Below are 13,213 nucleotides of genomic sequence, written 5' to 3' on the forward strand. Positions count from 1 at the left end.
AAGCTTGCAGGAGGACAACCTCTTCAGTAGGCCACCTACAGGGTAACCACCTTTGGTATATGCCTCACTCAGAGGGCAATTCACCTATTGCACTTAGTCCCTTTATTTGTGTACACATACACACACTCAGAGGCATGTGAGTGCACAAGCACACGCGTACGCACACACACACAGGAGTGCACACAGTCTTTAGCCTCTTCCAAACCATTCATTTCACAGCCACAGCAGTAACAACATCTGAAACAAAGAACGAAGCAGCAAGATGTTGAAAATAAAAATAAAGCGGACTTTATTCAGAAGATAAAGGTGGTGGTATCAGTTTTGGTTAATAAAGTTGGGCTCAAGTGTTTTAACAGGTCTTTAATGCCATCACAGACTGGCATGCCAACGGCATTCTGAATGCCAATTACAGATTGATGCTATCAAAGCTGATGGAATTTGGACTTCTTCTAAAGTCAGACTACACACATCTTAAAATAGTAAAGAGTAAGGAGACTGCTTGGTTCTGAACACCATACTGAGCAAGTCCCTCCACTTCTCCACAGACCCTAGGGCAGGATTACAGTTGCCTCTGACAGCTAAAACTTCAACATTTCAACAGAAAGGGAGGGAGAGAGGACTGGGGAACTGAGAAAAAGGAAAAGCAAAATTAACCAATGTAATTGGTGCAGGCAGCTGCCACTCATGGCAAACCCAAGTCTACTTTGATGCCCATCTTCTCCACATTTACACTGACATCTTCCCAAGCAGACGGTAACTACATTCTTGAAGGAATGTGCCAAGACTCAGGGTGGGGAAGGCCCAGACAGTGAGTGGACAAAAAGCATTTTGAGTTCAATTGCCTTAAGTGGTACCAACTGATTAAGGACAAACACCCAGAAGGTGAACTAAAAGAGGATTAAAATGCAAAACCAGGCAGAATAGCAAGGCACCAAGACCACAATCCAACCAGCCCATTTCCTCCTCTCCAGCATTGAATGCATCTGAGAGAAAGCTTTAGTAACAGCACTTGTCAACTGCTTCCCTGGAACAAAACATGACAAAACACACGGAAGGTTTTGTTTTCATCATGGTTCTCGGTGTACTTTATTCCCCTGCTGTCTCGCTAAGCAGCCCACACAGGACAGAAATGGGTAGCACTGAGGAATGATCAGATTGTTTTTTCCTTTCCCCCAATATTTCTGCCCCCTCCTTAAGCCCTGCCCCAACCCTATCTAGTATCAGGAATGGTTAGTAAATCTGAAAAAACAGCTAAGATGGAAACAAGGCATTCAGAGGCCTGGGCCTCTCTTCTCACTAGGATTCGAGCCCTAGTGACTGCTCGGCTCACAATAGAGCGTCTCTCTTTCAAATACTTTATTCACTGGTTCACAGATCAGATCGGCACTTTGACTCTGAACCTGGCACCAAAAGGCACAATATCTGATACCCTGTAAAGAGCTACTACAGATGCTGCATATGGATAGGCAAACCAAGCCAGTCCCCTGAGGAACGGGCGTACAGGGAAGGGAGATGAAAGTAGTGGAGAAAACCTAAGCCAACACCCTCTACTACAATGGAAATGAAGTGGGAATGAGGGTCTTGTGTTTAAAATCTTCCAACTACCAGGAAGCACTATAAACTCCCTTGGTTTCTATTATCATTTCCTCAAAGCAGCATATTCAAACACCAGCAAATCTCCTAATGTCTGCACAAGCCAAAAGGGCCAGTTCACAGAAACCCTTTCTTATTGCTGAAAGACTAAAATTCAGGGGGCTTTGTTCCCTTGTAAAAGGGAAGATAATTCTGATTTATGGTAATCACAGCACATCACACTTTAAAAAGAATACTAAAGCGTGTGAGCAGGGGAATGTTTGACACCATTTTATTCATCTTCAACTTCAGTGGAAAAATATAACCTTTTCCTAGTGCCATTTTCATCACAACAGTTGTAGTTAGTGTGTGTGTATACTTATATACACACACACACACATTTGTTTTATTGGTTAGTTGGTTTTGAAGTGCAGCAAGAGACCAATACCGAATTGCAGTCAATCAAAGAAAAGAACAGAAGGCCAAGCAGTTTCCAAATGGTTATTTTATCAGATCGTTCAACATTAAATTTGTCATTTGCAATTCAAAATAGTTACCTGAAGTTTGCGGTTTTGAGCTTGTATTTACTTTTATGGTACAACTGTATTCTAAACTCTTTGGCACAGTTTTCTGGGGCATTCAGACTGCCACAAAATAAGTCAGGAGAGAGCTTGTTTCTGATGCCAATTTTTCAAGCATTTAAATTTGGTTTGGGTTGTGGCTTTTTCTGTCTTTGAAGTCTGCATTTTATTTGTAACAACTGTACTTTTATTTTTCTATATCCTCTAACTCCAGAGTTTTCTTTTTCTCCCCCCTCCCCCCATAGCTACATTCACAGCTGAACCATAGTATCAGAAAAGGCGCCTTGATGAAAAGATCAGGACAGGAACTCTGACCATTCGTCAGTGTTTTCCCTAGAATAATTAAAAATGAAACCAAACCAAACCTAAAGAGCGTCTTTCCTCATTTTCTAAAACGTGTCTCTTGTGCTGCATCAGTAGCCAGAGCTTCAGTTAGTTTATGAAATGCAACATCAAACCCCTTTGTTTTCTGGGAAAAAGAAACTGCAATGACTTGAAGTTGAGAATGTGGATACCGCCTCACTCACACACACTCATTCTCAGACTGTGAAATCCCCCACGCGCCTTCTAACGGGCACATGTACAGTAGTACCAAGTGCATCGGTACAATGAAGGTGGGCTCAAGACCCGGGCTCCATCTTTCTCCTCAGTAGCAAAGGCCAGGCTGCCTTTTACAATACAGCCCCACAGCTGAACCCAGGTCCTCCTCTCCCAAACCTGTCATCCCATTCGGCACCGGCCAAGATAGGAAAGCTAGTTCTAGCCTCCCCTGGGAAGAGACAACTTTGTTTTTAATAAGTAAGTAAATCCATTGTTTCTCTGTTCCAAGATGGCTGATGTTATGTTTTCTACAAAGTCAGTGCTTACTTAGCTCACTAACAGCGCTGCTGTTGTCGGCTGTGGCAGGATTTTCAATGTGGTGTTTTCAAGCCTCACTCACTCATCCTCTCATTCCCAAACATTCAGCATCCGTGCACACTCCTCACTTCCGGGTTTTTTCAAAAGATTGGAGATTTCCAGTGGGGGTCTCAGGTCATCATCCCAATGGTACCAGATCTAAAAACAAATGGATGAAGAGGTCAATCCTGCGGCTACATACACCCCCAACTCCTACAACTAACTGCCCTAAGTTTGAATGGGATTTGCCAACTCTCAAAGACTGTTTTTTTTTTTTTTTTTGTCTTCCTTTGCCCCATCTACTTGCTGCCAGGAAGCATGTTCTGTAGCTCAGTGGTAAAAGTGAAGTCCTGAGTTCAATTCCCAGCAATCTAAGCAATAAATAAATGAATTCTCAAGGATAGATATGGTGGCACACACCTTTAATCCCAGCACTCGGGAGACAGAGGCAGGTGGATCTCTGTGAGTTCGAGGCCAGCCTGGTCTACAGAGCGAGATCTATGCTAGCAGGGCTAGCAGAACCCCCCCCCCCCACCCCACGGGTTGGATTCCCAGCACTAACAAAGGGACATGCAGAAGCAAAATAAACAAGGAAAAATTACATCCTCAAATATTTTCAGTGTTTTGATCAGTGAGGTCTGTTGTCCTTTACAAGGACTCAAATGTTTGACTTAGAAAAGATTAAGGTTACCTGGTTTGGTTAAAGGTCTGCTCAGAAGCAGGTACAGAAGAGAGTGTATACAAAATACCAATAGGCAGACAGTACCAAAAGTCCTTATAGAAAATGTACCCTCCCGAGCCGGGTGTTGGTGGCACACGCCTTTAATCCCAGCACTCGGGAGGCAGAGGCAGGCGGATCTCTGTGAGTTCGAGGCCAGCCTGATCTACAAATCGAGTTCCAGGAGAGCCTCCAAAACAATACTGAGAAACCCTGTCTCGAAAAAAAAAAGAAAAAAAGAAAAAAAGAGAAAAAAGAAAAAAAGAAAAAAAGAAAAGAAAGAAAGAAAGAAAGAAAAGGTACCCTCCCACTGGGTGATAGTGGCACATGCCTTTAATCCCAGCACTTAGGAGGCAGAAGCAGGTGGGTCTCTGGTCTACAGAGCTAGTTCTAGGACAGCTAGGGCTATTACACAGAAAAACTAACCAACCAACCACTTACTAACCAACCAACCAACCAAAAAGCCAAAATAGAAAATGTACCCTCCCAAGATGTGAGGGAGTAAAGACAAGATCTTACCAAGCTTGGTTCTTCAGTTTCCTCAGTTCCTTTGTTGCCCACGTAGCAAGAGTCTTTGCTTTGTTTGTCTTCGATCTCCGTCCTTCAGTTAATAGTTCATGGATCATTGGCCTAGCTTCTACTAACTTCAGTACATCCTTCCCAAATGCTGTACACAAGTCCCTGTGCAAAACAAACACACCTGAGAATGACTTCCTGGCTACACTAGTACCATGGCTGATGCTGCCAAACCAGGCAGAAACAACTATGGGTTTCTTAGTATTCATTCAATTTTTTCTTCTGGCTTTCTGAGACAGGGTTTCTGTGTGTAGCTCTTACTATCCTGGAACTTGCTCTGTAGACCAGGTGGGCCTCTAATTCACAAAGATACACCTACATCTTCCTCCTGAATGCTAGGATTAAAAGTGTAAAAGTGTGTGTCACCACCACCAAGCTCATTCACTTCTTAAATTTGTAAGAGAATTCTGGAATAAATTAAGTTGTAAGTATTAGAAGGACTCACTCAACGTTAACAGCTAACTGAATGTGGTAGCACAAGCCTGTAACAAGAAGAAGCTGACAAAGATCATGAATTCAATGTCAACATGGGCCAATATCAAGACTGGGGTGCAGGGCTGGAAATTGGCTCAGTGGTTAAGAGTACTGGCTGCTCTTCCAGAGGTCCTGACTTCAATTTCCAGCAACCACATGGTGGCTCACAACCACCTGTAATGAAATCTGGTGCCCTCTCCTGGCGGTGTAGGCATCATATGTGCAGGCACAACACTATATACATAATTAACAAATTAAAAAAAAAACCTTCTCAAAAGAAGTAAAAAGAAAAGAAAAAACAAAACACTCTTCTGTGGACTATTGCCATTTGTACTCAACATTTTCCAGGCTATGTAGTGATGGTATCTGCCTTTAATCCCAGCACTTAAGAGGCAGAGACAGGTGGATCTCTGGTCTACACAGTGAGTTCTAGGACAGTCAGGGCTACACAGAGAAGTCCTGTCTGGGGACATTTCTCTGTACACATCTGGTTCTGTGGAAGGTAGCATGACTTACCCTATCAGTCCAGCAGCACATGCTACTACTCCATCTGTATGATCCTCATCTCCAGCAATGTGATCAATAAAAGACAAAATAAATTCTACTCTGGGTTGTACCAGCATTACATCCGCTATAAAGGAAAGAGGAGGTCTGATTAAACTGTCCCGTGTTAGATAGGGCTCAGCCTCTTTTCAATATGGCCACTGCTATCGTACTCTAATAGTAAGGCTCCAGCTGGATAACCAGCTGTACAGAGTGATCAATTATTGTGTCCCACAAGTGAACAACCTCCACTGTGGGCCTGAGCTACTCAACTGCTGCTCTAGCTGCCACCTGCAATCAGTAAAGAGCCCTGGCACATCTGTACCTCCCCCTATGGCCACATTAGACCCCCACAAAGACAGGATTAGAGGTCATGCAGCCCTGGGTTGGGTCCCCTTGTACTCCACCATCCCTACTACAAGGAAAGAAAGAAAAAAAAAAAGCAGCAGCACAGAAATACTAATTTCTATCTGTTGCCTCCCCCAAAACAGTCTCTTCATTAGGACACTTTTTCCTTCCTTCCTACATGTGGTAGGTGCTCATTCACCAGTGAGCTACACTGGCCAGTGAATTTTGGGAGCTGGGCTAATACTCAACGGTGTACGTTTTCCTGATCTCCCTTCAATCCTTGGACGATTCCTGTATAAGCTTCCAAGCAGCTTTCTCTTAACTCGTTCAGATAATCCACCATGTCAAAGTCTGACTGTAAGATACAAAGAACAAAAAGCTCTGTCACACTGGCCATAATCAGTCCTGCTCCTATTAGAGCTGGTCTTAGAAAACCATCAAGACAGTTCCAAGCTTACCTTGTCCACCTGGGCTTGGGAGGCCTGTTGCAGAGTATTCAATACGACCTCTAGGTATTTTTTAAACTCTCCACCAATGGCAAGAGCAATATCACCAAACACAGACAGAATCTGTGGCTTCACAGACCTGTGGACATTCTCATTCTAGCAAGGAAAAAGGAAAGACAATTTATAAATACCAAATCTTGTCTGTTTTGAAGGCCCTAGAAACTTGAGACACAAAAACTAATGAGATACTGTTGGATAGAAAAATGAAATATTTACCATTTCCTCCAGTAGAACACATATTCCTTCAATTAACTTTGTAACTTTAGATCTGTCTATGAAAATAATACTTCTCTTCCTCCCAAGTTCACAGACCATGTCTGGGAACCTACAACTCTTTGTCATAGACTGAGATTTACATTTCTTTCCAACCGATGACGTTTTCAAAGACCGGCCAATTAGACTGCAAAATGCTCACCCCCAAGTTCTCCAGGAGCAGCTGCATGACCTCATCACAGAAAGGTAAGATGTTAGACTGCAGGGCTCGGCACAAGTCTCCAACTAAGCCAACAGCTGCCAAACACACCTGCAAAGAATCAAGGAGATGATATCCCAAATAGAAAGAAAAGGCTTCCAGCAGAGTACAGCATTCCTTTTACCTAGTCAAGGTTCCCTCATCACTTGAACCAAAATCGAAGAATATCCTTCCCGTGTGGAAATTATGGAATTTTAACCAGATTCAGCAAGAGAACCAGGACTGAAGAGTTATCACCAGGAAAGGATGGTGGTGGCAGAACATGGAAAACAGTGCTGCTCTTTAGGGCAGTGGTGACATAACTTGGCAACCACCCTTTAATTAGGACTGTCCAGGCAATCAACTTGTGATCTCTATCTCGCAGATCCAATATCCTTTTCACAAACTACCTCCAGTGCAGACGCTAAGGCTACAAATAATGCAAAAGGGGAAACCACTTGGCTTTAAAAGTCTGATTTTGTCTGCACTACTCTATGCTGCATTAATGTGAGCATATGATTTTGAGGACTGGGATGTAGCTCATGGTTTAATTAAGCGTTTGCCTAGCATTAGCATGCAACAGGCTCCAAGTCTGACTTTCAAACAATATGAAAACAATCAAAAACCAAAGACACTATTTTGAAAAGCATATCTTACCTGGTACTCAGCATAATTTTTCAATCCAATACCCAGGAATGGTTTAAAGGCCTCCATATACTTGAGGAATTCACCACCCAATACTGTTAATGAAACAAACTATTAGCTAATCACAACAAAGGACACTACAAGTAACCCAAAACATGTTTGCTGTTCAATACTTGGGCACAGTATGTGTTGATTAGTATTTCTATCATGAAGGTATTCAAGCTTCCTGTTTTAAGGGCCAAATTCATATGCTGCAGGCAGAATGCAAGGCTCCTCTAACAAAGCAGCATGGACCTTAAGGAAAGAGTAATTTTTTTCTTTTTTTTAAATTTAAATTAGAAACAAGCTTGCTTCACATATCAATCCCAGCTGCCTCTCCCTCCCCTCCTCCCCCATCCCCAACTAGGCCCCCCCAGCCACCTACCCACTCCCTACTCCATTCCTCAGGGAGGGTGAGGCCCTCCATGGAGGAGCTCCAGAGTCTGTCATTTCATTCAGGGCCTCTGCTGGGACTAAAAGAGGTTTGTTTGTTTGTTTGTTTGTTTGTTTTTTCGAGACAGGGTTTCTCTGTATTGTTTTGGAGGCTGTCCTGGAATTCGCTCTGTAGACCAGGCTGGCCTCAAACTCACAGAGATCCGCCTGCCCTGCTTCTGCCTCCCGAGCGCTGGGATTAAAGGCATGCGCCACCAAAGCCCGGCTCAGAAGAATTTTTAATTGACTCAGCAATGTTGCTTCATGTCCCCTCTATGGGAAGCCAATTTAAAAACAAGGTTTCCTAGTCAATCAAAGCAAGGACTTAACAAGTCACAGCCACAAAAAGCAACACAAAGGCAAGGGTGCAGCTCAGTTGTAGAGAAAGGCCCTAGGTTCAATTCTTCTACCAAGAGTGGAGAAAGGCAGACACAGCTGCAGAGTACAGCAGCTGCAACGGGCCTTACTCACCACACGCCCGTCATTTTAGGGGTCATACTTCTAATTTACTTCATAATTTTACTTATTCACGTTGTAAATATTATGTGTGTGCATTGGTCAGCGGAAGCTAGAAGGTGATTCTAAGGCACCTCATATGGGTGCTAGGACTCAAATTCTGGTTCTCTGCAAGAGCAACAAATACAGGCTGGAGAGATGGCTGAGAGGTTAAGAGAATTGACTGCTCTTCCAGAGGTTCTGAGTTCAACTCCCAGCAACCATGTGGTGGCTCACAACCATCTCTAATTTGATCTGGTGTCCTCTTCTGACATGTAGGCAGAACAGTGTATACATAACAAATAAATCTTTAGAAAAAAAAAAAGCAATACTCTGAGACAATTTTCTAGGCCCTGTTTTTATTATCTCGGTATAAGGTCTCATTCTCTAGTTGAGTTCTGGGGAGAACTTGAAAGCTTGTATCAGCTTTCCAAATGCCTGAATTACAGGTGTGTGTGCCCAACTCTGCCCCAGCAAGATTCATGCATCCCAGGCATGCCCAGTTTGGCAGAGGGTAATGCTGAGCGCTCCTGATCCTCCTGCCAGCGCTACCTGAGAGCTAGAGAACAGGTGTGCACCCCCATGCAGCTCAAGTTGTTTTGGGGGCATCCCAGAACTTCCTGTCCTTTAAACAAATACTCTGCCCTGCCAACTGAACTATATATACTTAGCATCCTTTACTTCTTTTCCCAGAGGCAATTCACTATGTATCACACGCTGGGCTCTAACTCTTTTCTGCCTCTGCCTTTAGAGTGTATGACTACAAGCATCTACTATCACACCAGATGTAGGACTGGTTCTCACAACAGTGATCCTTTGTACTTAAAGGTCCCCTCTGATGAAGCAGTCTAGAGTCCCAATGTGCTCTTTAATGCTTTAGTGCCCTTAAAAATAAGTCTGAAGACTGTTCTCCAAAGCAATTTGTATAGTTAGATATAACTACAACAGAAGTCAATCAATTCCTAAATAATTTATTCCATACCACACTAAGGCCCACAATCTATTCAAGTCCAAAGCATTGTAATCCAAAGGTACCAAAACCTTTGTTTCCTCTACCCTTAAACAAGAGAAAATCTTAATAAAGCAAGGGAAGGAACCTGATGGACCCTGTGATGGGCACTATCTGCCCCTGGAAGGCTGCCAGTCTGACGCAGCTAAAACCATCAGGCCATTACTTTATGGAGGCTGGCAAGGAAGGCAGTATACAATTTGCATGTGTCAATTTGGCCATCAACTTTCTCCCGCACTCAGGATGCAATCCCTGTCTGTTGCTGTTCACTAACCTTCCACCAGTGTGCTAACTGCCATCAGGGCATCTTCTTGCACTCCCCCAGACCCAGCTGTGCTTTGGAACATCCTTAACAGGGAGGCCATGACCACATCAGAGATCTGTAGAGCATCTTGATGCTGCACTTTCCGGAGTACATTCTGTCAGATGAACAGAATTCAAGATCTATTAATTCTAAATCTGCCAACCAGGACACTACACCATTCGTAAAAAGACCCCTAGCCACAACCCTCTTTTGTGCAAAAGCCAAATATATTTTCCTCAAGAACTCTGACACAGGGGGCTGGAGAGATGGCTCAGAGGTTAAGAGCACTGACTGCTCTTCCAGAGGTCTTGAGTTCAATTCCCAGCAACCACATGGTGGCTGACAACCATCTACAATTCAATCTGGTGTATATGTAATAAATAAATAAATCTTTAAAAAAAAAAAAGAACTCTGACACAGCAAATCATCTTCAATCAAACATTCATTCCAATGATCTATTTCTCAATTCATTGGAAACACACACACACACGTGCGCGCAGAGAAAAATATCCTATGACGCACAACATCACCTCCTCTGCCTGTTAGACAGAATCATTACTTTCTATACCCCAGTCCTACTAGGGTGACACATTATTTCATCTTACAAAAAGAGTATGTCTTGGATGTGTTCTTATACGAATAGAAAGCCTACAGCTTTAACTTGTGACGTAATAGTCAAAAATCAGTCCTGATAGAATGATAAACCCAACTCCTTCTGACTCCATACAATGTCTTCAAACTGTTCTCCTTATTCCTGTGTTTGCTCTATCTAAAGTTCTCGAAAAAAAAAAAAAAAGGATAAACAGACACTGACGTTTTATTTCAGTTTTTCCAGTCAATCTTTGAAACGCAAAAAGCACTATAAATATCACATCAGGTAATGTTTCAAAAGACTTCGGCCACGCTTTTTGTTTATGCAGGGATTGAGTCTAGGGCCCTACATACGCTAGTGACTGACCTGAGTTACAACCCTAGCTCCAGGGCCAAACTGAACTAAGTGAACAACAAATGATCAAGCTGGGTTTGGATAAAAAACCAAGAGTAAAATAAAAGCTGTCAACACATGAGAGGTGTATAGCTGGGAGGGTCCATTATCCTGAGGCATATCCATCTCCACAAAAGACAAAATATTTCTTTCAGGACAGACACAAAAGAGGTGAGAAATTACTCTTTCAGCCAGAGACCAAAGCCCTGGTCAGCATTATCACACTATTTCAGAGCTCTGTGTGCCCATGGGTCTTTATAATAATAAAACGGTGCTCTTCCTTTAATGTATTAAGGGAGAAAGTTAGGGATTTGAAAGAAGGCTCAGTTGTTAAGAGCACTGGCTGGTCTTCCACAAGACCTGGTTTTCAATCCCCAGCACCCACATGACACCTTGCAACCATTTGTGACTCCAATATGAAGAGACTAACATCCTTTTCAGCCTTCTTAGGCACTTCACACACATGTAAGCAAAACAATCTCCCACCCAAAAAAGAGAGTGAGAGATGGCACCATCATACCTGAAGAGTGGCGCAGAGTAGAGACTGAAGGTCATTGAATTGGATTCTATCCGATGTGCTCTGGATATGGGACTGAAGGAAAAGAGGAAATCATGTTAAAATGAAAACTTTCCACTTGCAGCAATTACCAGGACCATCAGCTAGGCCTCTGGAATGCTAACAGTGAGTGTAGCCACCAAAAAGCAGAGGCAGCAAAGCAGAAAGTAAGCTGCAAGTCTTTTGGGTTCTGGTGACTGCACCCAAGTCTGCAATGCTTACACTCCCTGGTCTTACCTCCATCTGAAGCACCTGCTGTAGCCGTTCCATAATGACCAGGGTGGTCTTCTGCACTGCAGGGTAACAATCCTTGGCACTATTTTTTACAATCTCCATTAGAGATTCATATGCAGAACTTCTCAGGTTGTTCTGGTGTCCATCAGGTCTGTGAGGACACAAAGCAAAGGTATAGAAAAAGAAGTTGGTAAAGTAGACAATATTTTCCCCAAAACAGGAAACCAGAGGTTGGGGATGTAGCACACATAAAGTCATGGTTTGTTCAATCTCTAGTACTGTAAAATAGGTATGACAGCAAACCAGGTTTGAACCTGGCAATAATATATCAATGAACCAAGCCAGGTCTCAGCACCCAGGAAGGAGATGCAGTTAAGTTAGATCTGACTTTTAAGGTCAATCTGGTCTACAGAGTGAGTTCCCGGACAGCCAGGTTACACAGAGACGTCCCGTCCCATCCCGTCCCCTTTTTGGTTTTTGAGACAGGGTTTCTCTGTGTATCCTAGAACTCACTCTGTAGACCAGGCTCAGAGATCCACCTGCCTCTGGTTCCCAAGCACTGGTATTAAAGGTGTGCACCACCACCACCAACTAAAAAAGCATTTTTAAAGATCAAAAGTCCTTTGATCCAATATTATGCTTATGGTCTATAGAACTGACTATAATTTATAAAAAGAGCTAGTGAGATAGTTCTATGAGTAAAGGTATTTGGTGTACAGGCCTAGTGACCTAAAAGTGAAGATTTAGCCAACTCCACAAAGTTGTCCCCCACTCCTTCACATATGTACATGGCATGTAATCTATTCTATACACATGCACTCGCTCACGCATGCACACAGTCTAACAATAGCCAAACACTTAGAACAGAATGGAGTTTTTGTAAGAGACCTGGCTAAAATTTGAAGTCCAAATACTGGTCTGAGGTAGAACTGAACAAAGGCAGGTTAATTCAAGAAATTGCTTGAGAAGCCATAAAACACAAGAATGACAGTGATTGACTTGGCGTGACAGTGTGCCACCTCTCTAGGACTTCTCTTATCAATTACTGTGTAGGAAGAGATTATAACTTTGGGGTGTTCTGAAGCAGAATCTCTCCATATAGATTCAGTGGATTTTGAACTTGAGATTCTCCTGCCTCAGTCACTCCAGAGCTGCAACATCAACTGTAACCTCGTCAATTCTAACAGGAGCCCCGTCTTCACTTATTTCTCCACCTCTTTTAAACATGGCATCTACTAGGGAGAGAGAAGGAGCTAGGATTGACATGTGAAACAAGGTTGTTTCTAACCTAAAAAAAACAAACAAACAAACAAAAAAAACATGGCATCTACTATAGATAGGATACTTTTAACTTCTCCTGAGAAGGTCCAGTGCTATGCCACGTCCCAGTTTTCACCCTCTATAAAACAGGCTTTAGACGTGCTGCCACTGGCTTCATCAGCTACCTGTCTGTGGTCTCCAGCAGCTTCTGAACTATCAGTTCAAAGGAAGAAGACAAACAATAGGTGGCCGGTTCTTCTTGATCATCAGCTACATCTGCAGCTTCATAAGCAGCTTCAGCTAGGCTGGAAAAAGCCTGGAATGCAGAGATTTAACGTAAGTCCTAAGGGAACCCCAATAGGATTCTCTCATCCTCCTACTGCCAAGATACCTTGAACAGTGTTCCCTAATCTACAATTAAACTGTTGTTAAAGCTCCAATTTACCCTGTCAAGGTCATCAGGAAAAGTTCATTACTCAGCACCCACATGAAGTAATTCCCAACCGCTTCTAACTCCAGCTTCGGGGCATCTGACACTCTCTCTTCTGGAGGAAGCACACATAGTGCACCTACTTCCCTCAAGGGGTT

The 13,213-nt window shown here is 43.1% G+C and overlaps 1 protein-coding gene across 1 annotated transcript in view; it reads right to left on the reverse strand.

Moving 5' to 3' along the window:
* Nucleotides 1-265: 265 nt before the first annotated feature.
* The window catches only part of Kpnb1 (karyopherin subunit beta 1), a 31,932-nt gene continuing 18,984 nt past the window's right edge, over nt 266-13,213 (reverse strand). The window contains exons 12-22 of the mRNA XM_005075907.4: nt 12,811-12,941; nt 11,369-11,516; nt 11,096-11,167; nt 9,561-9,705; nt 7,324-7,406; nt 6,631-6,738; nt 6,168-6,311; nt 5,959-6,064; nt 5,335-5,449; nt 4,288-4,449; nt 266-3,209 (exon numbers count right to left, since the gene is read on the reverse strand). Coding sequence (XP_005075964.1) covers nt 3,209; nt 4,288-4,449; nt 5,335-5,449; nt 5,959-6,064; nt 6,168-6,311; nt 6,631-6,738; nt 7,324-7,406; nt 9,561-9,705; nt 11,096-11,167; nt 11,369-11,516; nt 12,811-12,941 — 1,215 coding nt within the window. The 3' untranslated portion in view covers nt 266-3,208. The remainder of the gene's footprint in view (nt 3,210-4,287; nt 4,450-5,334; nt 5,450-5,958; nt 6,065-6,167; nt 6,312-6,630; nt 6,739-7,323; nt 7,407-9,560; nt 9,706-11,095; nt 11,168-11,368; nt 11,517-12,810; nt 12,942-13,213) is intronic.

The sequence above is a fragment of the Mesocricetus auratus genome, unplaced genomic scaffold (assembly GCF_017639785.1).
Source record: "Mesocricetus auratus isolate SY011 unplaced genomic scaffold, BCM_Maur_2.0 Super-Scaffold_100007, whole genome shotgun sequence".
NCBI classification, from domain to species: domain Eukaryota; kingdom Metazoa; phylum Chordata; class Mammalia; order Rodentia; family Cricetidae; genus Mesocricetus; species Mesocricetus auratus.